At 43.8% G+C, this 27,638-nt stretch overlaps 1 protein-coding gene across 1 annotated transcript in view; it reads left to right on the top strand.

Annotated features, from left to right (window-relative positions):
* Positions 1 to 27,638, top strand: part of CRACD (capping protein inhibiting regulator of actin dynamics) — a 256,321-nt gene that overhangs the window by 135,742 nt on the left and 92,941 nt on the right. Inside the window, exon 4 of the mRNA XM_045017941.1 lies at positions 7,106 to 7,271. Within this exon, the coding sequence (XP_044873876.1) occupies positions 7,106 to 7,271 (166 nt within the window). The remainder of the gene's footprint in view (positions 1 to 7,105; positions 7,272 to 27,638) is intronic.

The following is a 27,638-nucleotide window of genomic DNA, read 5'->3' as shown; positions in this document are numbered from 1 at the left end:
AGCCCGCTGCGATCATCGCTGCACTTATGGCCGTTGTCAACTCCTCGCACCTTATCGTCCACCTCTTCCACAGTCAGCTGCTGAGAAATCGGGCGAGGAGGCTCCGTCAGCGCGGTGAGGACAGGAAGTCACAGAGTGGCGCAGACCTCTCACAAAGCAGGGTACGCCGCGCAGTGGAGATCATGGTGGCAATGGGTCAAGTTCATGGTGTGGAACGGCGATTCTGGGCCCGGGAAACAAGCACGGACTGGTGGGACCGCATAGTGCTGCAGGTCTGTGGCTGTGGAACTTCAGGATGCGTAAGGGCACTTTCCTTGAACTCTGTGACTTGCTGTCCCCTGCCCTGAAGCGCCAGGACACCCGGATGCGAGCAGCCCTGACTGTGCAGAAGCGAGTGGCCATAGCCCTCTGGAAACTTGCAACGCCAGACAGCTACCGGTCTACTCACATCCCTATCCTGGGACTGGCCCACCAGGCCAGCGAGTACATTAACCGAAAGGGCTACTTTTCTATGGTGCTGCAAGCACTGGTGGACCATAGGGAACGTTTTACCAACATCTACGTGGGGTGGCCGGGCAAGGTTCATGATGCGCGTGTGTTCAGGAACCCTGGTCTGTTTAAACGCCTCCAGGCAGGTAGTTTCTTCCCGGACCGCAAAATAACGGTTGGGGATGTGCAGATGCCTACAGTGATCCTCAGGGACCCAGCCTACCCGCTAATCCCCTGGCTCATGAAGCCCTATACAGGCGCCTTGGACAGTGAGAAGGAACTCTTCAACTACCAGCTGAGCAAGTGCAGAATGGTGGTGGAGTGTGCTTTCGGACGTCTCAAGGGGAGATGGCGGAGCTTACTGACTCGCTCGGACCTCAGCGAAAAAAATACCCCCGTTGTTATTGCTGCTTGCTGTGTGCTCCACAATCTCTGTGAGAGCAAGGGCGAGACCTTTATGGCTGGATGGGAGGTTGAGGCCAATCGCCTGGCTGCTGATTATGCTCAGCCAGACAGCCGTGCCGAAAGAAGATCCCAGCGGGAAGCGCTGTGCATCCGGGAGGCTTTGAAAGATAGGTTCCTCGGAGAGCAGGGTAACCTATGACTCTCCAGTTGATTTACAGAGAAGCTGAACCTGAGCCTGTTTCAGTGACTGTTGACTTCGATCTGCGGTTACATACCCCGTTCTCCAGGTTTCCCCCCTTCCAACACACGTTTTAAAATAACTTTAATGGAATACTGATTATTAATAAAGTTTTCTTTAATTATGAATTCCTGTTCAAGGGTTGAAACATGGACGCGGACTGTGGTGGGTACGGTGTGCACTGATGTCCAGACCGCTGGACAATCTCTGTGAGAGCAAGGGCGAGACCTTTATGGCTGGATGGGAGGTTGAGGCCAATCCCTGGCTGCTGATTATGCTCAGCCAGACAGCCGTGCCGAAAGAAGATCCCAGCGGGAAGCGCTGTGCATCCGGGAGGCTTTGAAAGATAGGTTCCTCGGAGAGCAGGGTAACCTATGACTCTCCAGTTGATTTACAGAGAAGCTGAACCTGAGCCTGTTTCAGTGACTGTTGACTTCGATCTGCGGTTACATACCCCGTTCTCCAGGTTTCCCCCCTTCCAACACACGTTTTAAAATAACTTTAATGGAATACTGATTATTAATAAAGTTTTCTTTAATTATGAATTCCTGTTCAAGGGTTGAAACATGGACGCGGACTGTGGTGGGTACGGTGTGCACTGATGTCCAGACCGCTTCTACACTAGAGGAATGACAGGCTCCTGCTCCTACAGCGGTCTCTGGGGGGAGGACGGTTGCAGGTGGGTGTGCAGGAAGGGGTGGGTTTGCAGGAAGGGGTGAGGGGTGCCGTCTTTGGGACGGAGTTTGGATGCAGGCTCTGGACTGGGGGTTGGGGCGTAGGAAGGGGTGAGGGGTGTGTGGGAAGGGTGAGTATGTGTCCATGGATGAGGGCTCTTGCTGGGGCTCAGGGCATCGGAGAGGCTCGTGGCTAGGGGGGAAGGGCATGGTAAGGGCAGCCTGCCTTGCCATTTGTGGATGTCAGGCGCTAGGACCCTGGGGCAGCATACACCTCACAGACTGACCCGGGGCAGCATTCACCTCCCAGAATGACCCTAGTGCCTAGTGACTGCAGTCTGTGTGTGTCCTGCTGTTGATCCTGCCCCCAAGTCTGTACCCTGGTAATGGAGGCTGTCCTATGCAATTAAAAAACCCCTCCCCCCCTTCACACAAAGTCTTCTGACAAGGAAAACGTGACGGAAACAGTGAATAACAACAAACTACTTTTAATACTCAACTACACAGTGGGGGGATGAAACTTGGATTTGGGACTGGGTGATCCAGGAAGGGAAGCACTTCTCACACTTTAGGGAATGAGAGCTGTTTGGTACATGAGCGCTCTGCTGGGGTGGAGTGACAGTTTTCACGGCCCCTAGCGCCCTTTCTTCTTGTGATTTTGGGTGAGGGGGGGACAGGACTTTGTGGCAGGGGAAGGTGGTTGCAGATACAGTTCAGGGGGGCTCTCTGCTCCTTCCTGCGGTCCTGCAGAACATCTACAAGGCGCCGGAGCGTGTCCGTTTGCTCCCTCATTAGCCCAAGCAGCGTTTGAGTCGCCTGCTGGTCTTCCTGCCGCCACCTGTCCTCCCGTTCGCTGTGTGAGCGCTGGTGCTGACATAGGGTCTCCCTCCACTGTCTCTGCTCGGCCGCCTCGGCTCTGGAGCAAGCCATCAGTTCCGAGAACATGTCGTCCCTAGTCTTTTTCTTTCGCCGCCTAATCTGCGCCAGCCTCTGTGAGGGGGATGCGGGGGCAGTTCGTGAAAGAGCCGCAGTTGTGTGATGGGAAAAAGGAAGTGATTTCCTTGAAAAGATACATGTTTGCGAACACTGAACACAGTCTAGTCAGTTTCTGTGAACAAGACCATACAGGGCACCTAGTCTCACGAACTCTCAGGACAAGTTCGAGATTTCGGAATACGCTTTCATTGGCTGCGGTCTTGCACAGGAGATCGGACAAGCGGGGCGGTACAGCTGAATCCGTGTAGCAGCCAGGCCTGGTAAGCACTACACTATAGGCTGCTTAACAGTTAATGGATAGCTGTGCCCTCCCGCTGAAGGCAATCTGTAAAGCATAAAGTCTGACCCTGTTCCAGCCCCTCGCGGCTGTGCACGGGAAAGATCACTGTATGCTTTTCCTCTGTGGCCTCCAACACGTGGCTGTTAAGCGAAGGTCATTGCTATGCAAAGTAAAAGTCAAGCATTCACAATAGTAACAGTACACTAATTGCCCTACTTAGATGCAGCAGTCGCCGAACGAGATTAGCCTGAGGCGGGTCACTCGGAGAGAGAGAGAGCGGATGCTGCTCGAATCCCTGCACAGACCAGGACCGTACGCTGCAATGCTGGTGGAGGCAATGATTCCGCTGTACATTAGGATGGCCTGGCGCGGAAGAGTGTGCTTTCACGGAGCACCAAATAAGGCACCTCTCCCCAGGAACCTCCTGCGGAGACTTTTTGAGCTGCTCTCCGAGAGCTTCGTGGAACTGTCCCAGGAGGATTTCTGTTCCATCCCTATCTGTGTGGACCTTCTCTTTATATAGTTTTTTAAGCAAAAGGTTTTATATAGTTTTTACATATTTTTTATTCCTGTTTTTTAAAAAATAAATGTTTCCATGTTTATAGCACTTACCGACTGATCCTTCCCCTGATTCTGAGTCCGGGTTAACGGCCGGGGAGGGTTGGTAGGGGATCTCTGTGAGGGTGATGAAGAGATCCTGGCTGTCGGGGAAAGCGGTATTGTAAGCGCTGTCGCCTGCGTCGTCCTCCACAAACCCTTCCTCATCTTCCCCATCGGCGAACATCACCGAGGAACTGCCCCTCGACACTATCCCATACTCAGAGTCCACGGTCACTGGTGGGGCAGTGGTGGCAGACCCACCTAGAATGGCATGCAGTGCCTCGTAGAAGCGGCAGGTCTGGGGCTGTGCTCCGGAGCATCCGTTTGCCACTCTGACTTTTTGGTAGCCTTGTCTCAGGTCCTTGATTTTCACGCGGCACTGCGTTGTATCCCGGCTGTATCCTCTGAGTGCCATGGCTTTGGAGACCTTCTCGTAGGTCTTTGCATTCCGTTTGTTGGAGCGCAGCTCCGAAAGCACAGACTCATCGCCCCACACAGCGATCAGATCCAGGACTTCACGGTCTGTCCATGCTGGGGACCTCTTTCTATTCTGGGATTGCATGGACTCCTCTGCTGGAGAGCTCTGCATCGTTGCAGGTGCTGCTGAGCTCGCCCCGATGTCCAACCAGGACATGAGATTCAAAGTGCCCAGACAGGAAAAGGAATTCAAATTTTCCCGGGTCGTTTCCTGTGTGGCTGGTCAGAGAATCCAAGCTTGGACTGCTGTCCAGAGCATCAACAGAGTGGTGCACTGTGGGATAGCTCCCGGAGCTAGTAAGTTCGATTTGCATCCACACCTAGCCTAATTCGACATAGCCATGTCGAATTTAGCGCTACTCCCCTCGTCGGGGTGGAGTACCGAATTCGAACTAAAGAGCCCTCTAGGTCGAACTAAATGGCTTCCTGGTGTGGACGGGTGCACGGTTAATTCGAATTAACGCTGCTAAATTCGAATTAAAGTCCTAGTGTAGACCAGGCCTGAAAGGGGGTTCCAAAAAGGATGGAGCTAGGCTGTTCTCAGTGGTGGCAGATGACAGAACAAGGAGTAATGGTCTCAAGTTGCAGTGGGAGAGGTTTAGGTTGGATATTAGGGGGAAAAAATCACTAGGAGGGTGGTGAAGCACTGTAATGGATTACCTAGGGAGGAGATGGAATCTCCTTTCTTAAAGGGTTTTAAGGTTAAGCTTGACAAAGCCCTGGCTGGGATGATTTAGTTGGGGATTGGCCCTGCTTTGGACTAGATGACATCCTTAGGTCCCTTCCAACCCTGATATTCTATGAATCCCCCTCATGGGTGTTTTTTGGCTTCCCCATTCACTCTGCAGCAACGCTCCTCGTACCTAAGCTAAAGATTACTGCAGCGCCCAAAAATCCTGTGGGGTTTGCTCATCAAGTGGGTTACTACCAGTACAATTGTAACGTGAATGTGGTGATAGGGATGTGCTGAACCTGGAGAATATGAGGTTGGCAGCTTGCAAGTGCTGTTGGACCCAGCCTGCTGAGTCCAAGGGCATATGGGGGTCACAGCTTGGAAGTGTTGCTCGACCCAGCCTATTGAGTCCAGGGAAATATAAGGGGTCAGCTTGAGAGTGCTAATTAACCTGGTTCTCTCAGATGCGCTGTTAGTGTGTGTGTGCGTGTGTGTTCCTCTGATTCTGGGGCTGGAAGAACCCAGCCCTGGGGAACCTAGGTCCTGCAGGATAGCACCATTGGGAGGGAACTTGCAGAAGGGAGAAGTAGAGCTCTGTATGAGAACACAAGTGACACAAGCAGAACATTGATAGAATTACAGACACCCCCCACCAAGTGTAGCCCTAATAAATGAGCATACCCCAAAGTAACAGGCACCTCTGGTAACGTGATGGGGGCGTGAACTAACAGGGAGTCTCTTACAGCTTCTAATTCTTTGTCTATCTCTGTCCCTGCTCCTGGGCTCTTCTAGTCCACCCCAGCCCCCAGAAACCATCTGCCTGATGGGCATAGCTGGATTGCAGTGTACTCTGGCCAAACACCTCCCTGCTCCTGACATGCCCACTGTACTGTAGGGGCTCTAGAGGGGTGTGGCATAGAAGTCGGCTATGTTGGTGCTTTACCCATTAGGGTCTCACCCACTTTGGGGTAATTTTTTATCTGGAGAGATAAGGACAAATGCTGTGGAGAAAGGTAGAGAATCTGGCCCTTTAATCGTAAGACTACTGCAGCACAGTAGTTTCCAGGTTTATTGGTCAGTTGTCCCTACACGTTTATCACATGCATCTTGCAACAAAATTCATACTTTTTCTGAGCAGCAGCTCCCTGGGGAGGGGGTGTGTGTGTGTGAGAGAGAGAGAGTGAGTGAATGAGAGAGTAGGTAGTATGTATGAGAATTCTGGATGGCTTATGAAAATGTTTGTCACAGGTGAAACAGTGGTGAAAATGATATATCTCTAATTGGAATATTAGAAGAGATGCAGTTCCAAAAATGAGAGTGCATTCTAAGGTAACTGAATGCAAAATTAAATTGGGGTAAATGAAATGAAACTATGATAGTTTCAAAATGTTTGAAATTCCTCCTTTGTTACACCATGCCAACATTTAGCAATAAGCCTTGATTTTTTTATATAGTTATTTATTTATTTTAATTTTTTTGGTGTAGGCAGTGGGGGGAAAAAGGTTTAGCTTCGCAAACTTATTTATTTTTCATCTATGTTCTCTGTGAAAAGTGGTATCCCCTCTCTTTTTGCTTGCCGTTTCCTTCCTTGTGCCTGCCAAATTGTCTTTCTCTGAGTTTTGGGTCTAACTTCAGTTTGTAAACACCTCAGGGTGGAATGCTGGGCCAGATTCTGCTCTCAGTCACTCAGGAGTAAAACCAGAGTAACTCAATTGACTTCACTCTGAATGTACACTGATGTAACTCTGAGAATTTAACTCATTATCTTAGTTTGTCTTCAAAGTGCCTTGTTCACCTATGGCACGATATAAATAATATATACTAAGTTATTTTCAGTTTCTTCCATTCAAACCAGTGCATGTAGCACCTACTGCAGTATGGTAATGAATGCAGAGCTTTCCTTTAGTGACCAGGACAAAAGAAAAGTACTACACAAAATCTAAAAATGAATCTCCTTCTATTGGGTTTTCATTCTGTCTCTTGTAAATGATCTTTTTCCCCCCATCCAAATGTTTGACCGCACTGACACCTCAGCATGAATCTTTAATCCAGAGAGCAGGTGTTTTAATGCTCTTCGTTTTGCTTTGTCAATATTGTGCCTTGACAGTGAGTTGCAGCCATGCATTTAAATTCCAAGCACAGGGTTTGCTTAGGCTGGTGATTGCTCTTTGACCTCATTTTTCTTTTGCAAGTGCTAGCTGTTGTGATTTTCTAGCACACACCAAAGTGCAGCCTTGATAAGCTACCATATGTGTTTGTCTTGTGATCTGCAGGCAAGAAAAGGGCAGGGAAATTCCAGCCTTTCAAGAAGTTTTTTGGTAAAAGGAAAAAGAGAGACGCAACATCAGACTGTGAGGAAGCCAAATTGAAACCCAGCCACTCTTTCGGGAATGTATGCAATGGCCTCTCTTCAGATGAAGAAACAAACAATGGTTTGAGGTAAAAACATACATGTATTTGTTAAATGTGTTTGTTTTAAACTGAAGCCGTAAGAATCGTTGTAGATGTAATGAATGTTGTTCTTGTTTAAATGAAACAGAATTTCATCGCACTGAATGATAGTAAGTGGTACACTGCATATTAGAGTGTCTGTGTGCCTTTCTAGTCATATTCTTGTACTGTAGAATCTGTGTTTAACTTCTTGCAGATGTCAGTTGTTGGTTCCATGTGTAGCTGTGTAGAAAAAAGAAAGTCCAGGGTTAAACCAAACAAATTCAAACCTACTTTCATGGATTAGTAAAATTTAAGGACAGACAGACAGACATCAAATCACCAGCACAATGGGTACCCTAGTTAGTACCTGAACTGACTGGGCATGGAGACTCTGTACTCTCTTTCCCCTCGAGGTGGTACCTCCAGGTCAGGAATGAAGCTTACGGGTGGGAAGTGTGGGGGAAGCTTGCCGCATTGCTGTGTGTGACCTGCCTGTTCTGTTGATAGAGCTGCAGTCTTTAGGGTTCTCAACCCAGCAACTTTTTTTAGTTATAAATTCAAAAATATGGAAAAAAGTTATTAATATAAAATCCAATGGCAATGTGTCAGAAGCCACTTTGCGTCCATGTGTAGCAGAAGTGATGGGGAGGAGAAAAGATAATGAAATTTCCAAAGAAGCTGCACAAAGTGCCAGGCTCATGCCAGGACAGATGTGTAAAAAGTAGAGGCAAAGGCACATGCAGAAATGATAGCAGGGTCAGTAGATCCTACGTTCTCTGCTAGCCCAGAACCATATGTACCTGTGCTCATTTCTGGTCAAAACCTATCACCATGGGGTGCTATTTTCTCATACCTTCTGTTTGCAAGATGGGGAATATAAATGTGCTTTGTGGAAAGTGTTCATGCACAGGTGATATGCTATTTTTGTCTTTTAGCATTTTCCTGAGAGTGTTCATTGGCGAGCATAGTGATTGTCTGGTTTCACCCACATAGTTGTGGTTGAGGCATTTAATATATTGGATGAGGTACACCACATGTTGTGATAGGCATGTATAGGACCCATGGATCTTGAAAGGTGTGTTGTGGGGGGTGTTGCTCATTGTAGCAGTACAGATCAGTCTGCAGGTTTTGCATTTGTTGTTCTGGCAGGATCTGGTACCACTTTGAGTTTTGACATCCTGGTTTGTGAAGAGCTTGGTTCTGATGATGAGCTTGGAAAGGTTGGGGGGTTGTTTGAAGGCCAGAAGAGGGGGTTCAGGAAAGATTTCTTTCAGGATGGGGTCTCCATTAATATGGTTGTAGGTGTTTGATGATACCCCATATAGGTTCCAGTGTGGGTAGTAGGTGACAGCTAGGGGTGTGTGGTTGGAGGGGGTTTATTTCTATACTGAAGCAGGTTCTCTCAAGGTATTTGGATGGCCTGTTCCATTATGTGACCTACTTATCTGGTAGAAGGTCCTTGTTTGGTGAAGGTAGTTCTGAGTGTGTTATATCTTGTACTTTTTCCTCTGAAGATATTATGTGGAATTTGAGTGCTTGGGTGTAGGTAAAGATTTCTTGGTGTGTTTGGGGTGGTTGGGTCTCTTGTATATAGTTGTCTGTTGGATTCCACTGTTGAAGTCGATGTTAGTGTGGCAGTGTTCCAGAGAGAGTTTTAATGGACAGGTGGTGGTGGTTTAAGTTTTGTGGAAATCTATGAGGGAGTTTGTCATTTGTCCAGAGGGTGAAAATACCATTGATGTGTCTCAGGCATATCATTCATTTTATGGTGCGTTTGTCCAGAAATTCTTCTTCAAGGTGGCCCATGAAAAGGTTGGCATATTGAAGAGTCATCCTAGGACCCATGGCTGTTCCCATGGTTTGGACAAAGTGTTTGTTGTTGAATGTAAAATTGTTATGGGTGAGGATGAAATGGATGAGTTTGGCAATGTGTTTGGAGTGGATATCTGAAGGTTGTCCATTGTCTTGTAAATATTTGAGGCAGGCATTTATGCCGTCATTGTGAGGGATGTTGGTGTATAGGGAAGTGACATCCATAATGGAAAGAATGGTGTTCTGAGAGAGGTTGTTACTGTTGCAAAGTTTTTGGAGGAAGTCATTTGCCTCCTGGAGGAAGCTGGCTCTTTGTATGGTGAGTGGTTTGAGGATAGTTTCTGTGAGACCTGATATTTCTTCAGTAAGAGTGCAGTGGTCAGATATGATGGTTTGCCTGTGTTCCCTTGTTTATCTTGGGAAGCATGCAGAAGGACTGTGGATTTGTGTGGGATGAGTTTGTAGAGTTCCTTTTGGAGTTATTTGGGGAAGGATTTGATGGTATCCTTAAATTCCTGCATAAATTGTGGTGTGGGGACTTCTTTGAGTTCTTTATAATAGGTGGTGTCACAGAGTTGTCAGTTGACCTCATTAACATAGTCACCATGGTTGAGGACTACAGTAGCGCCCTCCCCTCCCCCCTTTGTCTGCTGATTTGATTGCTATATGGTGGTTAGATTTCAGGGACTGTATAGCTGCCCTCTTGGCAGTAGAGAGATTGTGGTGAGTGTGATGTTTGTTAAGGATTTCACAGCCAGTTTTTTTCCTGAAGCAATCAATGGAATGATCAAGTGTGGTTTCATCCACTCTGTTAAATTAAAAAACTACAGTATTAAAATAGATTGCAAAATTAAAATCAGAGATGGTCAGCAAATGGGAAGGGGCCTGATTCTGATCTTACTTGCGACAGTTTTTGCCTGTGTAAGTCCTGTGCCATCAGTGGAGTTGTGTCAGATCTATGCAGTGGATAGATGCAGTGGAAAAAATCAGGCTTAACATTCCAACAGAAAGATTCATTGTACAAATCTGTTAGTTTTTATCACTGTTGTATTGCTGCTATTAAATTGTATTGCTAGTTAAATGTATATCTTTATACATACTGTGCCTGTTGTAAGGTATGTACTCTAAACCAGTGGCTCTCAATCTTTCCAGACTACTATAACCCTTTCAAGAGTATGATTTGTCTTGTGTACCCCCAAGTTTCACCTCACTTAAAAACTTAAAAAATCAGACATAAAAATACAAAAGTATCAGAGCACACTATTACTGAAAAATTGCTTACTTTCTCATTGTTACCACATAATTATAAAATAAATCAACTGGAATAGGAATATTATACTTACATGTCAGTGTATAGTATACAGAGCAGTATAAACAAATCATTGTCTATGAATATGGCTGTCAAGCACTTTAAAAAATTAATTGCGATTAATCGCACTGTTAAACAATAATAGAATTCCATTTATTTAAATATTTTTGGACGTTTTCTAGATTTACAAATATATTTTAATTACAACACAAAATACAAAATGTACAGTGCTCACTTTATATTTTATTTCAAATATTTGCACTGCAAAAAAAAAAAGAAATAGTATTTTTAATTCCTCCATTACAAGTACTGTAGTGCTATCTCTTTATCATGAAAGTTGAACTTACAAATGTAGAATTATGTACAAAAAAACTGCATTCAAAATAAAACAATGTAAAACTTAGAGCCTACAAGTCCACTCAGTCCTACTTCTTGTTCAGTCAAACAAGATTGTTTACATTTGCAGGAGATAATGCTGCCCACTTCTTGTTTACAGTGTCACCTGAAAGTAAGAACAGGCATTCGAATGGCACTGTCGTAGCCGGTGTCGCATGATATTTACATGCTAGATGCGCTAAAGATTCATATGTCCCTTCATGCTTCAACCACCATTCCAGAGGACATGCATCCATGCTGTTGACAAGTTCTGTTCGATAACGACTCAAACAGTGCAGACCAATGCATGTTCTTTCTCATCATCTGAGTCAGATGCCACCAGCAGAAGATTGATTTTCTTTTTTGGTGATTCAGGTTCTGTAGTTCCATAAGAATGGCCATACTGGGTCAGAACAAAGGTCCATCTAGCCCAGTATCCTATCTACTGACAATGGCCAATGCCAGGTGCCCCAGAAGGAATTAACAGAAAAGATAATCATCAAGTGATCCATTCCCTGTCGCCCATTCCCAACTTCTGGGAAATAGAGGGTAGGGACACCATCCCTGTCCATCCTGGCTAATAGCCAATGAGGGACCTATCCTCCATGAATTTATCTAGTTCTTTTTTGAACCCTGTTATAGTCTTGGCCTTCACAACATCCTGGTAAGGCGTTCCACAGGTTGATTGTGCGTTGTGTGAAAACCATACTTCATTTTCTTTGTTTTAAACCTACTGCCTGTTAATTTCATTTGGTGGCCCCTAGTTCTTGTGTTATGAGAAGGAGTAAATAACACTTCCTTGTTTACTTTCTCCACACCCATCATGAATTTATAGACCTTTATCATATCCCCCCCCTTAATCATCTTTTTTCCAAGCTGAAAAGTCCCAGTCTTAATAATCCCTTCTCATACAGCAGCCTTTCTATACCCCTAATCATTTTTGTTTCCCTTTTCAGAACCTTTTCCAAGTCCAATATATCTTTTTTGAGATGAGGCAACCACATCTGCACACAGTATTCAAGATGTGGGATTTATATAGAGGCAATATGATATTTTCTGTCTTATTATCTATCCCTTTCTTAATGAGTCTCAACATTCTGTTCCCTTTTTTGACTACTGCTGAACATTGAGTGGATGTTTTCAGAGAACTATCCACAATGACCCAAGATCTCTTTCTTGAGTGGTAACAGCAATTTACACCCCATCATTTTATATGTATAGTTGGGATTATGTTTTCCAGTGTGCATTACTTTGCATTTATCAACACTGAATTTCATCTCCCATTTTGTTGCCCAGTCACCCAGTTTTGAGAGATCCTTTTGTAGCTCTTCGCAGTCTGCCTGGGACTTAACTATTTTGTATTGCCTGCAAATTTTGCCACCTCACTATTTACCCCTTTTTCCAGATCATTTATGAATATGTTGAATAGGACTGGGCCCAGTACAGTCCTGGAGGACACCACTATTTACCTCTCTCCATTTATTCCTACCCTTTGTTTCCTATCTTTTAACCAGTTACCAATCCATGAGAGGACCTTCCCTCTTATCCCATGACTGCTTACTTTGCTTAAGAGCCTTTGGTGAGGGACCTTGTCAAAGGCTTTCTGAAAATCTAAATACACTATATCCACCGGATCTCCTTTGTCCGCATGCTTGTTGACCCCCTCAAAAGGTTCAAGTGGATTGGTGAAGCATGATTTCCCTTTACAAAAATCATGTTGACTCTTCCCCAACAAATGTTTATCTATGTGTCTGACAATTTTATTGTTTACTATAGTTTCAACCAGTTTGCCCGGTACTGAAGTCAGGCTTACCAGCCTGTAATTGCCAGGGTCACCTCTGGAGCCTTTTTAAAAATTGGCATCACGTTAGCTATCCTCCAGTCATTTGGTACAGAAGCTGGTTTAAATGATAGGTTACAGACGACAGTTAGTAGTCCTGCAATTTCACATTTGAGTTCCTTCTGAACTCTTGGGTGAATACCATCTGGTCCTGGTGACTTATTACTCTTTAGTTTATCAATTTGTTCCAAAACCTCCTTGAATAACACCTCAGTCTGGTACAGTTCCTCAGATTTGACATCTAAAAAGAATGGCTCAGGTTTGGGAATCTCCCTCAACTGTGAAGACCAATCCAAAGAATTCGTTTAGTTTCTCCGCAATGGCCTTCTCGTCTTTGAGTGCTCCTTTAGCATCTCGATCATCCAGTGGCCCCAGTGTTAACAGGATTCCTGCTTCTGATGTACTTAAAAATTTTTTGCTATTACTTCTTGAGTCTTGGCTAGCTGTTCTTCACATTCTTTTTTGGCCTTCTTAATTATATTTTTACACTTCATTTGCCACAGTTTATGCTCCTTTTTATTTTCTTCACTAAGATTTAACTTCCGCTTTTTAAAGATGCCTTTTTGCCTCTCACTGCTTCTCTTACTTTGTTGTTTAGCCATGGTTGCTCTTTTTTGATTCTCTTACTATGTTTTTTAATTTGGAGTATACATTTAAGTTGAGCCTCTATTATGGTGTCTTTTAAAAGTTTCCATTCAGCTTGCAGGGATTTCACTTTTGACACTGTACCTTTTAATTTCTGTTTAACTAACCACCTCATTTTTGTGTAGTTCCCCGTTCGGAACTACTTCCGCATTGGAGTGTTGCTCCTCTAAGACATCTGAAAGCAAGCTCCACACCACGTCCCTCTCAGATTTTGGAAGGTATTTCAGATTCTTAAACCTTGGATTGAGAGCTGTAGCTATCTTTAGAAATCTCACATTAGTACCTTCTTTGCATTTTGTCAAATCTGTAGTGAAAGTGTTCTTAAAACGAACAACATGTACTGGGTCATCATCTGAGACTGCTATAACATGAAATATATGTCAGAATGTGGGTAAAACAGAGCAGGAGGCACACAATTCTCCCCCAGGAGTTCAGTTACAAATTTAATTAACACATTTTTTTAACGAGTGTCAGCATGGAAGTATGTCCTCTGGACGAAGCATGAAGGGGCATACGAATGTTTAGCATATCTGGCACATAAATACCTTGCCATGTGAACGCCTGTTCTCACTTTCAGGTGACATTGTAAATAAGAAGCGGGTAGCATTATCTCCCGTAAATGTAAACAAACTTGTTTGTCTTAATGGTTGGCTGAACAAGAAGTAGGACTGAATGGACTTGTAGGCTGTAAAGTTTTACACTGTTTTGTTTTTGAGTGGAGTTATATAACAAAAAAATTTGACATTTGTAAGTTGCACTTTCATGATAAAGAGATTGCACTACAGTACTTGTATGAGGTGAATTGAAAAATACAATTTCTTTTGTTTATTATTTTTACAGTGCAAATATTTGTACTAAAAATAATAATATAAAATGAGCACTGTACACTTTGTATTCTGTTTTGTAATTGAAGTCAATATATTTGAAAATGTAGAAAAACATCCAAAATATTTAATAAATGTCAATTGGGATTCTGTTGTTTAATGGTGCAATTAAAACTGTGATTAATCACAATTACTTTTTTTTATTGCAATTAATTTTTTTGAGTTAATCACCTGAGTTAACTGTGATTAATCGACAACCCTATCTATGAAATTTTAGTTTGTACTGACTTTGCCACTGCTCTTTATGTAGCCTGTTGTAAAATTAGGATACAGCTCTATGCCTGGTTCAGAAGGAATAAGAACCTACAAAGATCAAATACACTTAAAATTTTAATTAAAGTTTCAGTTTTCCCATAAAATTGGGCAGTGTTGCCCATCACCACTAACATTGTCATGTTTCCTCAGTTATTTTGGAATAAACCCCACAGATTGTAGTTGTTTGTGCTAGCTTTATTTGTTGTTAGTCTTTTAAGAAGAAAAGAAAGCAAAGAAGTCACTTTGGGAAGGTGGAGACAAGAAAAGAAGTGGGAATGGATAGGTTTCTTTTTATTGCTGTGTCTGTTTTCACAAAAGAGATGAAATTACCTGCCAGTACCTAGTATCGCAGGCTCTACAGCAATCCTTTTCTCTCGACAAACGTTGACTAGCTCCTGCTCTAGGCATAGGGAAACTCTTTCATATCCTGAACCATCTCTGGCTGGCCCTGCACATGATGGACCACCCAAATTGGCTCCCGCTGTCCTCAGTAACTGTCAGGCAGAGAGGGGAGAATACTGGGGAAAATACTTTTTAAACATGTTTTGATCGTGTTTGAAACAATCACTCTTCTCTGGTAGGAAATAGCACAGGTGCTATACCCTGAGAGAGACAGAGAGGTTGTGTCAAAATTAATTAGTGTTTGTACAGTGGCTTTGAGATCCTCAGATGAGAAAACACTGTAAAAATGCAAAATATTAATTATATTGGTTTTTAATTGTTATTTAATCCTTATAAACACACATGAACTTTCCATTCAATTGCTAACAAATCATCTTCATAATCTATATCTGTTACCTTTAAAATACCTATTTGGGATTGGTTAACCTTTTATCATTAGCTCTGTATTAATTTTGTTTACAATACGAGTATTGTCCCCTGCCTCCATGATTTATATAAGTTTTTTTTTATCCCTGTTTTACTCATGGGTGAGCTAAGACAGAGATCTTAAATGACTTTGTATGATTTCATGTTGAGTAGCAGAACAGAAACAGAATCTGGGAATCCTGCCTGCCAGTTCTCTGTTCTAAACAGGCATTGGAATCATCAAGTACACATCACTCACTCAGCATCCTGGCATGTGCATGTTAATATGTTCTTCCATCTCATTTTACAATTCCCCCGGTAGGAGGAGAAGCTACTTCCACATAGCTCACCCTACCTGGCTCCCTTGAGGGGAGAGAAGAACCTTTTATCCGCCTTCATCTTACCTTTCCCAAGTTTACAAACCTCAGCCGATACTTATTAACCTATGTCCTCAACTGCTGCATGCAAACTGTAAAGGCAAACTGTAACAGCACTTATTACAAAGCAAGTAATAGTAAAGTTGATTTGTGTTTGTAAGGCTTTACACAAGTCTCTGGAAATCATCCATCACGAAACTTCTATTCTAGAACTGTGATTTGCCACTTATTATTCTTAAATCCATGTTATTATTTATTGAACTTGGTACTGTGCAAACATAAACAAAGACATGATCTCTGCCCCATGGAAAGTTCAGCTCTCTCTGTTCTGTTTTTTGATGTTCTGAGGCAACCCTAGGGATTATACACTATAAATACATTACAGTGGAAAGTCTTTGCTAAAGCTCTGTGGACATTGCAGACAGAGGTTTGTAAGTTTGAATGCTGTAGTTTGGTTCACAGGAGCTGGAACTGAACCTGCCTCTGCACAGACAGGCTTAATTCTCCAAGGAGAACCTTCACAGTCAACAATTTTCCATCCCCCAAATATAGCTGTCTGTTACCCAAAGGGGTCCCCTTCCGTTCTTTAACTCAACAAGATTCTCTGGGGTGGGGAAGACCAACTGGGAGGAGGGAGGCTCACGGTTGCTGAATTGTTGTCAGCATGGTCTGAGATTTGTAACCCCACACCCAATAGACTTGTGCAAATAATTCATAGTAAGTAGTTTTAATAAAATGAAATTAGCCTCCTTTTTGCTTGTGGAATGGCTATGAACAGACTCTGATTTCTCTAAACACATTATTTATTTGAATTTTTTTTAAATTTCTTTTTAAGCTCTCTTTGGCTAGTGAAGAGTCTTGTGGATATTTGATATCCACTATTTGAGGTGTGTTCTTGGTTGCAGTTTGTCAGATAAGTCACATGGTGTTGGTTCATATCCCTGACTCAATGAGTGTGCAAGCCAAATACTTTCTTATACTAATCAAACTTTCTGTGAATATTCACAAAGGAGACTTTGAAATTCTCTTTTCTTGATCATTTGTGCCAGAAAATATCAATTGAACAAATATCCATGAAAAGTGAGCACAAACGCATAGCTGAAGCAAATTTAATTTAGAAATGTTTAGCAAGTGTTATTACTTTTAGCAGTACTGTATTTGCCCGACTCACACCCAAAAATCATTGCAAGTGGATTTGAGGTTTAAGGCAAATATTTTCCCCAATTTGAATCACTTGGTACATAGATGAGCAAAGTAAGTAATAAACATTTTATAGACTAAAGCTAGAGCAGTGGGTCTCCTCTGTAGCTCAGCTATATCAGAACTTCTCTTTACCCCTAGAGCCTTCCATCAGTCAGAAGCCGCATGGTGATAGTACTATACACACAATTTTAACACAGCAGTACAAAATAGACTACACTTCTCTGTGTAGAGCTGTATGTTGTATATGTGACCGTCTCTTGACTGGAGAAGCATACTCCTGAATTTCTCCTGAGAAACCTGCCTCCCACCATCACCCAGTCTGAGAAAAGCTAAAGAGACAGGCAGGGCAGAGGGAGAGGCTAAGGGAGAGGAAAGGAGAAGCTTTTACATAAGTGAATCTGTCTTAAAGGAGCCCACTCTTGAACTTTTATTTCTATTGAAGATTTATTAAAAGTCATTGTGTATTAGGAGATTCAGTTGGCTAGTTTACTAGCCTTTTACATCTGGATGCCTGAGTCCAAATCCTGTAGGGATTTGCAGTGTGGGATGGCATTCCCGTGCTAGCTTTAATCTAGCTAGAATGGCTAAAAACAGCAGTGAAGACATGGTGGCATGGGCTTCAGTGGGGACTCTGGTTGCTAGCTTATGCCACTACATCCTTACAGCTATTTTTAGCTGTGCTAGCTAGATTAAAGCTAGTACATGGATATGCCCATCCATGCTGCAATCATGCCTCTGATTGCAATGCAGACTGCCTATCATGGCCGGGAACTCGGGAGTTCCCCTACCACCAATGTCAGCCAGGAGCTCAGGGGTTCCCCCTCCATGATGGCTGGGAGCTGCAGGGTTCCCCCACTGCCTGCAGCTGGGGGGCCCCCACTGTCCGCTGCCTGCAGCTCCCGACCATCACAGGCTGAAGTCACAGAGGTTGCTGGAAATCACGGATTCTGTGACTTGGCCGACGTCCGTGACTAAATCGTAGCCTTATCGATAAGTGTAAAGTAATACACATTGGAAAAAATCCCAACTATACATACAAAATGACAGGATGTAAATTAGCCGTTACCATGATCTTGGCATCGTCGTGGATAGTTCCCTGAAAACATCCACTCAGTGAGCAGTGGCAGTCAAACAAGCTAACAGTGTTAGGAACATTAGGAAAGGGATACATAGTAAAACAGAAAATATCATAAAACCACTATATAAATCCATGGTATGCCCACATCTGGAATACTTCATGCAGTTCTGGTTGTCCCTTCTCAAAAAAGATACATTAAAATTGGAAAAGGTACAAATAAGAGCAACAAAAATGTTCAGGCATATCGATTAAAAAGACTGGGATGGTTCATCTTATAAAAGAGATGACTAAGGGGGGTTATGATAGAGGTCTATAAAATCATGAAGTGTATGGAGAAAGTGAATAGGGAAGTATTATTTACACCTTCAGATAAAAAGAATTAGGAGTCACCTAATGAAATTAATAGACAGCCGATTTAAAACAAACACAAGGAAGTATTACTTCACTCAAGGCCTAAAGTATAGCTGTGGTCAAAAAAAGAATTAGATAAATTCATGGCGGATAGGTTCATCAACGGCTGTTGGCCAAGAATGGTCAGGGACACCATCCCATGCTCTGGGTGTTGCTATACCTCCAGTTGCCAGAAGCTGGGACTGTATGACAGGGGATGGCTCATTCAAAATTGCCCTCTTCTGTTCATTCCCTCTGAAGCATCTGGCATGAGCCACTGTTGGAAGACAGGATACTGGGCTAGATGAACCATTGGTCTGACCCAGTTTGGCCATTGTTATATTCTGTACCCTCCCAGTTCTCTCAGTACACTGAATTCTATAAGTCAGGAATAGGATATGATACGATGTATCCACTATGGTTATATAATACCACTCTTCTGCATCTCCAGTGTAGTTTATGTAAATATTTAATTTTCTATTTAGCATTTTACGTGACTGAAAATAACTAATCTGTTCAAGACATGGCACTAGATAGAAACTGTTGATCAATGCTATTCACTCTCATTGTCATAGAAACTGACTTAAAATGCTAATATTTTCGTAATTTCTAAAGTGATTTTTATCATCAAAGTAATTACTCAATATTTACCTTAAAGTATTTCATAATGTTTAACGAAGTAAGCAAGAGATAATGAATAGAGGAAACTCCTTTGCATTCCTGCTTCTGAACACTGCATCATTGCCTCCTTATTTAAATTTGCTTTAATATTTTTTAAAGCATCTACTCTGGTGATACGTTCACCACATGGCTCAGATTTCCATGTAATTTAAAGAAGTACAATGCAGCCAGGAGTCTGTGTTTCTCTCCCATCAAATTTTTTGGGACCATCACAAAAATATTGGGGGAGGGGGTGTTGTGTGAGAGAGAGAACAGTGTAGGGTAGATGTATTATTTGGTTACTTATGAGCGCCATCCCGTGTTTCCTAAAGATATCATTGACTTTGTGCTTATGCACTATAGATGGGCCTAGTCCAGAATCTCAAATATGACTTCATCCTCCTAGATTAAAGAGGGCTAAAATCAGGGGTGAAAGTAACTCCAGACACTTACCGGTACAGGGCCGGGGCCGGCTCTGGCACCTGGAAGGGGCGGGGCCTTGAGCAGAAGGGGTGGGGCTTGGAGTCAGCATCCCCCAGCCAGCCCTTCCAGGATGCCTGGCCTGCACCACATGGGGCTCCAATGACATTTAAAGGCGTCTGGAGCCCCAGGCCCTTTCAAATCGCTGACCCCAGGTCAACTGCTCCCTTTGCCCCCACCCGCCTGTCGGTGGCTGAGGGGGGGCAAAAGGGGCAGGGACGTTAAAGCAGTGAAGGGTCCTTTGCTGCAACAGCGCTTTAACGTTGCTGCCCCACCCCCCATTGGCGGCCCTGCTGATACAGACCCTACCAGCAGGGCCGCCGACGTGGGAGGCAGAAGGGGCAGGGACATTAAAGCGCTGCTACAGCAGCACTTTATTATGGGCTGTGTACGGGCTGGTGCAGGTTCTTACCGGTACGCGGTGCTGGCTCACTTTCACCCCTGGCTAAGATTCAAATCCATGATCCAAAACACTCACCAAGGTTTTGGTGCTAGGTTAGATCCAAAACCACAAGTAACCTATTTTTAGTCCCAGTTTGGATGTGGTCCAATATGACAGAAATCATACCAAATTAGTTAATCCTACACAATCTGTGCTAGTTTGGGCCAAAATCTCAGAAGAATAATTTGAGATTTCTGTGCTTCCAAATTCTAGTCCTGCTCTACTTTCAGCTCAAATTCCAAACCCTGATGCAAGCCTAGTAGAGATGCGTGCATTGTCTCTTCTTCCTGGCTACTTGTGAATCATTTTCATAAACTCAAAGCTCTCATACTTTCATTGTTTAATTCCCCAATTAAAAAAATAAACACAAATTATAATTTGTAAAAACTCACATTTGTTACAATAGGAAAAAAATGAAGGAAACTTATTTTTCATTTCTCTTATCAGGAGTTTCTTATACATCATTCACGTGGACATTCATACTCCACTCATAAAATTCAGACAGTCTTAAATTTATAGCACTGGCAAAACATGAAAATAGCTGCATTTAGCACAGTCATAATGAATGACTACTATTTAATTATGTCTGTTTTTCAGATATTTTTAGTGTCATCAATTAAAAAAAACATTTTGCATAAGTTTGTTTTCCCAGATATTTCATAGATTGCCTTCACATGGCCAAAAAAAAAAAAAAACACCTTTATCATCAGAACTTTGTGAAGCTTTTGGGATAATATTTGAATGTGCAATGTAATAGTAATCTAATATGCAAATTAGATATAATTAACTTAGGTTTGAACAGAGACTGGGAATGGTTGGGTCATTACACTAATTGAATCTATTTCCCTATGTTAAGTTCTCCTCACACCTTCTATGGGTCAGCTCAATTATCACTTCAAAGGTTTTTTTTCCTCCTGCTGACGATAGCTCATCTCAATTGATTGGCCTCTTCCAGTTGGTATGCGTACTTCCACCTTTTCATGTTCTCTGTATGTATAAATATCTTCTGTCTGTGTGTTCCATTCTATGCGTCTGAAGAAGTGAGCCGTAGCCCACAAAAGCTTATGCTGAAATAAATGTATTAGTTTCTAAGGTACCACAAGTACTCCTGTTCTTTTTGTGGATACAGACTAACACGGCTGCTACTCTGAAACCTATTTGAATGTTGGTACAACACAAAACTCAGGTGATATCTACAAGTCTAGACCTTGATTTTAGTGAGGCTGGTTGGATTTTCTGGTTTGGGTGACAACTTTATGAAACTTGGGTTTGAGGATGGGTTGGGTGTTTTGTTGTTGTTGTTGTTTTTTTTTTTTTCTTCTTCAGAGTTTCAGCTGGAAGGCAGGAAATATTCTTCAGTTTTAGCACTTTTTAGCTTTCACAGAATTTTTTTAAAACCTGTATTGGGGAGGGGGAGAGAGAAACTTTAAAATATAAAAAATAAAAACTTCTCAGGTGTCTGATGTTCAGTGTAAAAACCTAGACAAATAGCTTTGCTTTGGGATTTTGGGTTCATTCAAACATAATATTCCAAACAAAACGCAGGTGCGAACTCCCACATAGCAAAACCCTTGCAACAAACCCTTGCAGACCAAAAGAACTGAGTTCGCTATTCAGCCTAATCACTAATCCTGGTCCCTATAAAAACAGTTAATAAACAAATAATTTGTACTGGTGACCAGTCAGGCAAAATCATATTCTCCTGCTGCTTGGGGAGTGCAATGTCTGAGAAGACTGGTCTGTATTTCCCTGCTGTGCCTTGTAGTGCTAGAGACAATGTTTCTACCTGCCCTTCCATTTCTTCAGCATTATACAGTATCCTAAGTAATTTATGCTGTCATCATTATTATGAAATAGGATTTAGAACATTCCCATGAAAATTAAAACAAAGACTCTCAGCTGGTGAAATTGGCATAGTTTCTGAACTGTGGATTAGTAGAGGAATTCTGTAACAGGCAGCAGCCCAAACATTGGGCAGGATTCTTTGATGCACCAGTAGAGAAATCCCCTTTCACCAGGGAACTCCCAGTGGGCACAAAGACTTAGGCCTGGTCTACACTAGGACTTTAATTCGAATTTATCAGCGTTAATTCGAACTAACCGCTCAACCGTCCACACCAGGAAGCCATTTAATTCGAACTAGAGGGCTCTTTAGTTCGAATTTGGTACTCCACCCCGGCAGGTGGAGTAACGCTAAATTCGACATGGCTAGCTCGAATTAGGCTAGGTGTGGATGCAAATAGAACTTAGTAGCTCCGGGAGCTATCCCACACTGCACAACTCTGTTGACGCTCTGGACAGCAGCCCGAGCTTGGATTCTCTGCCCAGCCACACAGGAAATGACCCGCGAAAATTTGAATTCATTTTCCTGTCTGGGCGGTTTGAATCTGACGTTCTGGTTGCACATCGGGGCGAGCTCCGCAGCACCGGCAGCAATGCAGAGCTCTCCAGCAGAGGAGTTCATGTAATCTCTGAATAGAAAGAGGGACCCGGCATAGACTGACCGGGAACTCTTCGATCTGATCGGTGTGGGGGGCGAGTAGTCTGTGCTTTCGGAGCTGCGCTCCAACAAACGGAATGCAAAGACCTATGAGAAGGTCTCCAAAGCCATGATACAGACAGAGGATACAGCCGTCATGCAACGCAGCGCCGCGTGAAAATCAAGGACCCCAGACAAGCCTACCAAAAAATCAAAGCGGCCAACGGACGCTACGGAGCCCGCCACCACTGCCCCACCAGTGACCATGGACTCTGATAATGGGACAGTGTCGACGGACAGTTCCTCGACGATGTTCACGGACGGGGAAGATGAGGAAGGGTTTGTGGAGGACGAGGCAGGCAATAGCGCTTACAACGCTGGTTTCCCCGACAGCCAGGATCTCTTCATCACCGTCACGGAGATCCCCTACCAACCGTCCCCGGCCAGGAACCCGGATCCTGAATCAGGGGTAGGATCAGTCGGTAAGTGCTTTAACCATGTTAACTTTTATTCTTAATATAACAGGAATCTGAAGTGTGTGAAAAGGAGGTCTCTGTATATATGGTGATAGAACAGAAATCCTCCTGGGAGAACTCCACGAAGCTCTCCTGCCGTTAATCGATAAGCATCAGCAGGAGGTTCCTGGGGAGAGCTGCCTTATTGGGTGCTCCGTGATAGCACACTTTTCCGCGCGAGGCTTTCATGCGGTATTCAGGGAGCACTGCCTCCCAGAGCACGGCTGCATAGGTCCGTGGTTCGTGCTAGATTTCACGCAGCATGCGCTCTCTATCTCCTTCAGTGCCCGTCCTCACGGTGATCTCGCTCGGAGACATGGGCCAACTTCTGAAGCCATGTGACACAAAATGTTTTTGATATGAAACCCAGAGGAAATTTGGTAGTGTTGACTGAATTTCCCCTCTGACTAATTTGGACTTGTTTGAACTGGAAACACAGGGCTCACACAATCCATAACCAAAGAAACTGTGCACATTGAAACATTACAAACAGAAACCACCATCCTTTTCACAAATCTAACACGAAGCAGCTAAAGGGAACGTGTGTGTACAGCACTGCTCAAAGCAGGGCTAATGGGCATTTTCATTTAGTATTTACTCTTGTCAATTGAGATGAGTGCTGGATTAAGGACACATCACCCCACTCATATACTGTGCTTTAAGGGCCCACCCCCACCCATGTTTTTCTAGTAGCAGCATTATTCAGTGACCATTGACTTTGTTTCTCAGCCACCCACCATGGACATGCACTGTCTCCTCCATTTTCTTTTTCATCAGCATTCTCTCCCCAGAGAGAAGTTTTTAGACTCCACGTTTTTAGTTAAACCAGGTCACGTTTATTCCCAATCCATCCCTGTTCATTTTAAGGATATTCACACAGCAAATTAAAAGTTAATGGTAACATTTCAAGCACTAAAAGGGTGTGAAGAATTGTTTTCAGAATCAGGATTTGTATACGTCCTTGCTTTACCTGCGAGTCAGATAACAATTAAGCAATATTGATTTCTCAGTTACAACTGTGCAAATCCATCAGCCTTCTATACATTTGTACAAGTTTAATTTAGTGCTTTACTTGAAGACAATGGTTTGCTTTGATCTTTTTGGGAGCATGCAAAATCATCAATTACAGATGCAGACACATGAGAAGGGAAGAGCCCAATCTGATTCTCAGAGTGCAGGTTGAATTTGAAGGGCTGTTGCTTAGATTTTATTTTATTTTTTTTTTTAATTTGTAAGCTGAACAAGCTCCAAATTACTGGAACACAATACAACATGGAGCCCCAAAATGCCATTTCTGTAGAGCCACTTTTCATGCCTGAACTGCAGTTTAAGCATGGTTTAAGTACCGTTTGTCTGGCCCTGGGACCAACCATGGTATGGTTAAAAACTGTGTTCTGGCCTAAATTTCTACTTGGGTAGAACATCTTTATACATTAGTATAACCTGTTTTTTCCATAAATGAACGTAAACTGTGCCTAAGGTTGTTTGAACTGTACAGAAAGGGCCTATGATTTACTCACTTTCAGCTTACAGTGCTTTTCAAAGCCTTCCAACAGCAAGTTCAATAGATCATATTATAAAAGTTCTTCTTTCATGTCTTATTCCTATGATGTTCTTTCTTCAGAAAGACTAGATTTTTAAAGATGTGGCATAAGAGGTATTATTGTGTTTCATTCACTATCACTACTAGTCTTGTCTATGAAGATTTGCTCAATAGTCATTGTACAAAAAAACAAAACAAAAAAAACAACAACCCAAAAACAAAACAAAAAAAACCACCCAACCCTCCTCTCAACATGCTTCTATAGACTACATTTCAGAAACCCTCCTTCCCCTCAACTAAAAGGCATGCCAGAATGGCTTTCTATAGTTGAATCTGTGGCTTTGACAATCCTGACCACATTTAGAGGCATCAATCTGTTCCATACTTTAATACCGCCTCCAGAAAACTTGGGTCAGCTATAGCAGCAATTTATTAACACTTCAGTTGGTAATATTGAGTTGATGACACTTCAGAGCCTGTTTGTACTGAAAATAATAGACTCATGACTAACTCATTTGTAGAAAACTGACTGGATTAACTGAATTATGAATGTGCTGTAGTAAAATACAAAGCACTTTTAGAGAATTCTTAAAACAAGTTATCTTCAAAGATCAGTAGTGGCATGGAATACCATTTCATTTTCACTTCCAGTAGGTAGCTTTTCAAAGGCCTGGTCTACACTAGGACTTTAATTCGAATTTAGCAGCGTTAATTCGAACTAACCGCTCAACCGTCCACACCAGGAAGCCATTTAATTCGAACTAGAGGGCTCTTTAGTTCGAATTTGGTACTCCACCCCGGCAGGTGGAGTAACGCTAAATTCGACATGGCTAGTTCGAATTAGGCTAGGTGTGGATGCAAATCGAACTTAGTAGCTCCGGGAGCTATCCCACAGTGCACCACTCTGTTGACGCTCTGGACAGCAGCCCGAGCTTGGATTCTCTGCCCAGCCACACAGGAAATGACCCGCGAAAATTTGAATTCATTTTCCTGTCTGGGCGGTTTGAATCTGACGTTCTGATTGCACATCGGGGCGAGCTCCGCAGCACCGGCAGCAATGCAGAGCTCTCCAGCAGAGGAGTTCATGTAATCTCTGAATAGAAAGAGGGACCCGGCATAGACTGACCGGGAACTCTTCGATCTGATCGGTGTGTGGGGCGAGGAGTCTGTGCTTTCGGAGCTGCGCTCCAACGAACGGAATGCAAAGACCTACGAGAAGGTCTCCAAAGCCATGATCCAGACAGAGGATACAGCCGGGATGCAACGCAGCGCCGCGTGAAAATCAAGGACCCCAGACAAGCCTACCAAAAAATCAAAGCGGCCAACGGACGCTACGGAGCCTGCCACCACTGCCCCACCAGTGACCATGGACTCTGATGATGGGACAGTGTCAACGGACAGTTCCTCGACGATGTTCACGGACGGGGAAGATGAGGAAGGGTTTGTGGAGGACGAGGCAGGCGATAGCGCTTACAACGCTGGTTTCCCCGACAGCCAGGATCTCTTCATCACCGTCACGGAGATCCCCTACCAACCGTCCCCGGCCAGGAACCCGGATCCTGAATCAGGGGTAGGATCTGTCGGTAAGTGCTTTAACCATGTTAACTTTTATTCTTAATATAACAGGAATCTGAAGTGTGTGAAAAGGAGGTCTCTGTATATATGGTGATAGAACAGAAATCCTCCTGGGAGAATGCCACGAAGCTCTCCTGCCGTTAATCGATAAGCATCAGCAGGAGGTTCCTGGGGAGAGCTGCCTTATTGGGTGCTCCGTGGTAGCACACTTTTCCGCGCGAGGCTTTCACGCGGTATTCAGGGAGCACTGCCTCCCAGAGCACGGCTGCATAGGTCCGTGGTTCGTGCTAGATTTCACGCAGCATGCGCTCTCTATCTCCTTCAGTGCCCGTCCTCACGGTGATCTCGCTCGGAGACTCCTGCATCTAAGTAGGGGAAGAAATGTTACGTTACGCCTGGTCCAAAGTATTTTTAATAAATAAACGGACAGACGGCATAGCACAGACTCAGCACGCAGCTGCGTGACGAGCGTAACGGAAAGCCAAAGAATCAAATGGACGCTCATGGAGGGAGGGGGGAACGAGGACGCAAGGTATCCCACAGTTCCTGCTGTCTCCGAAAAGCATTTGCATTCTTGGCTGATCTCCAAATGCTTCTAGGGTCAAACACAGTGTCCGCGGTGGGTCGGGGCATAGCTCGGCAATTTACGCAGCCCCCCGACCCCCAGAAGTTAAAGGGAAAACAATCCTCTGTTGACTCTTTTACATGTCACCGTATCTGTACTGAATGCTGCAGATAGACGCGATGGTGCAGCACTCAACACCAACATCCTTGCTCCCCCCACGCTATGGATGGCTGATGATGAGGATGCATTTCCATCTTTTTGTACCATCAGCCTATTGGCACATGGGGCAGTGCAAAAGGGCTGGTAACCATGACAACCGTACCAACTTGCTTGGGACCGGTCGGTCAAGGCCGCCTGTTGCTAATTTTTCATGGTAGATGGTGCAGTATGGCTGGTAACCGTCCTCATCATTGCAACAGGGGGCTGAGCTCCATCAGCCCCCACCCTTCATTGTAAAGAAAAGATTCAATTGCCCCTGGACTAGCAGAGGGATGAGTGGCTCCCTCCTCCACACCCCTTAATGTCATCTCTGGACTATCATTGCAGCTGGAGGCTTCCTTCCACTCATTTCTCACAAACGACTACCTGTGTCTTGTTCATGCATTCTATATTACTTCATCACACAAGTGGGGGGACAATGGTATTGGAACCCAGGAAGGCTGGGGGAAGAACGGAATGAACAGCTGGGGTTGTTTCAGGAGCACACCCTGTGAATAGCGTTCAGCTCAAAATTTATGCAGGATTGGACAGAGAGCAGCTGTGGTCTCTGGTTGTATGATACAGTGGTTCTCTAGTACACTTGCCCATAATCTAGGCAGGACTGATTCTATTTTTAGATACCCAAAAAGGAGGGATTGACTCGGGGAGTCATTCCCAAATTTTGCTTTTGCGCCCCTGGCTGATCGACCAGGGGCACTTATGACAGCACCAAATGGCGCAGTGCAAAAGGACAGGTAACCATGACCATCTTATTACCGTCTTCTTACCAGTTCATGGTATGGTAGACGGTGCAGTATGCCTGGTAACCATCGCTGCTGTCATGCAAAAGCATAAGCATGCTGCTGTGTAGCGCTGCTGGTCCGCCTCTGTCAGCGGCATCTAGTACACATACGGTGACATATACAAAAGGCAAAATAGGG

This window comes from Mauremys mutica, chromosome 5 (assembly GCF_020497125.1).
Source record: "Mauremys mutica isolate MM-2020 ecotype Southern chromosome 5, ASM2049712v1, whole genome shotgun sequence".
NCBI classification, from domain to species: Eukaryota; Metazoa; Chordata; order Testudines; family Geoemydidae; genus Mauremys; species Mauremys mutica.
The sequence above is the reverse complement of the archived record's forward strand: the minus strand, read 5'-3'. Positions and strand labels throughout refer to the sequence as shown.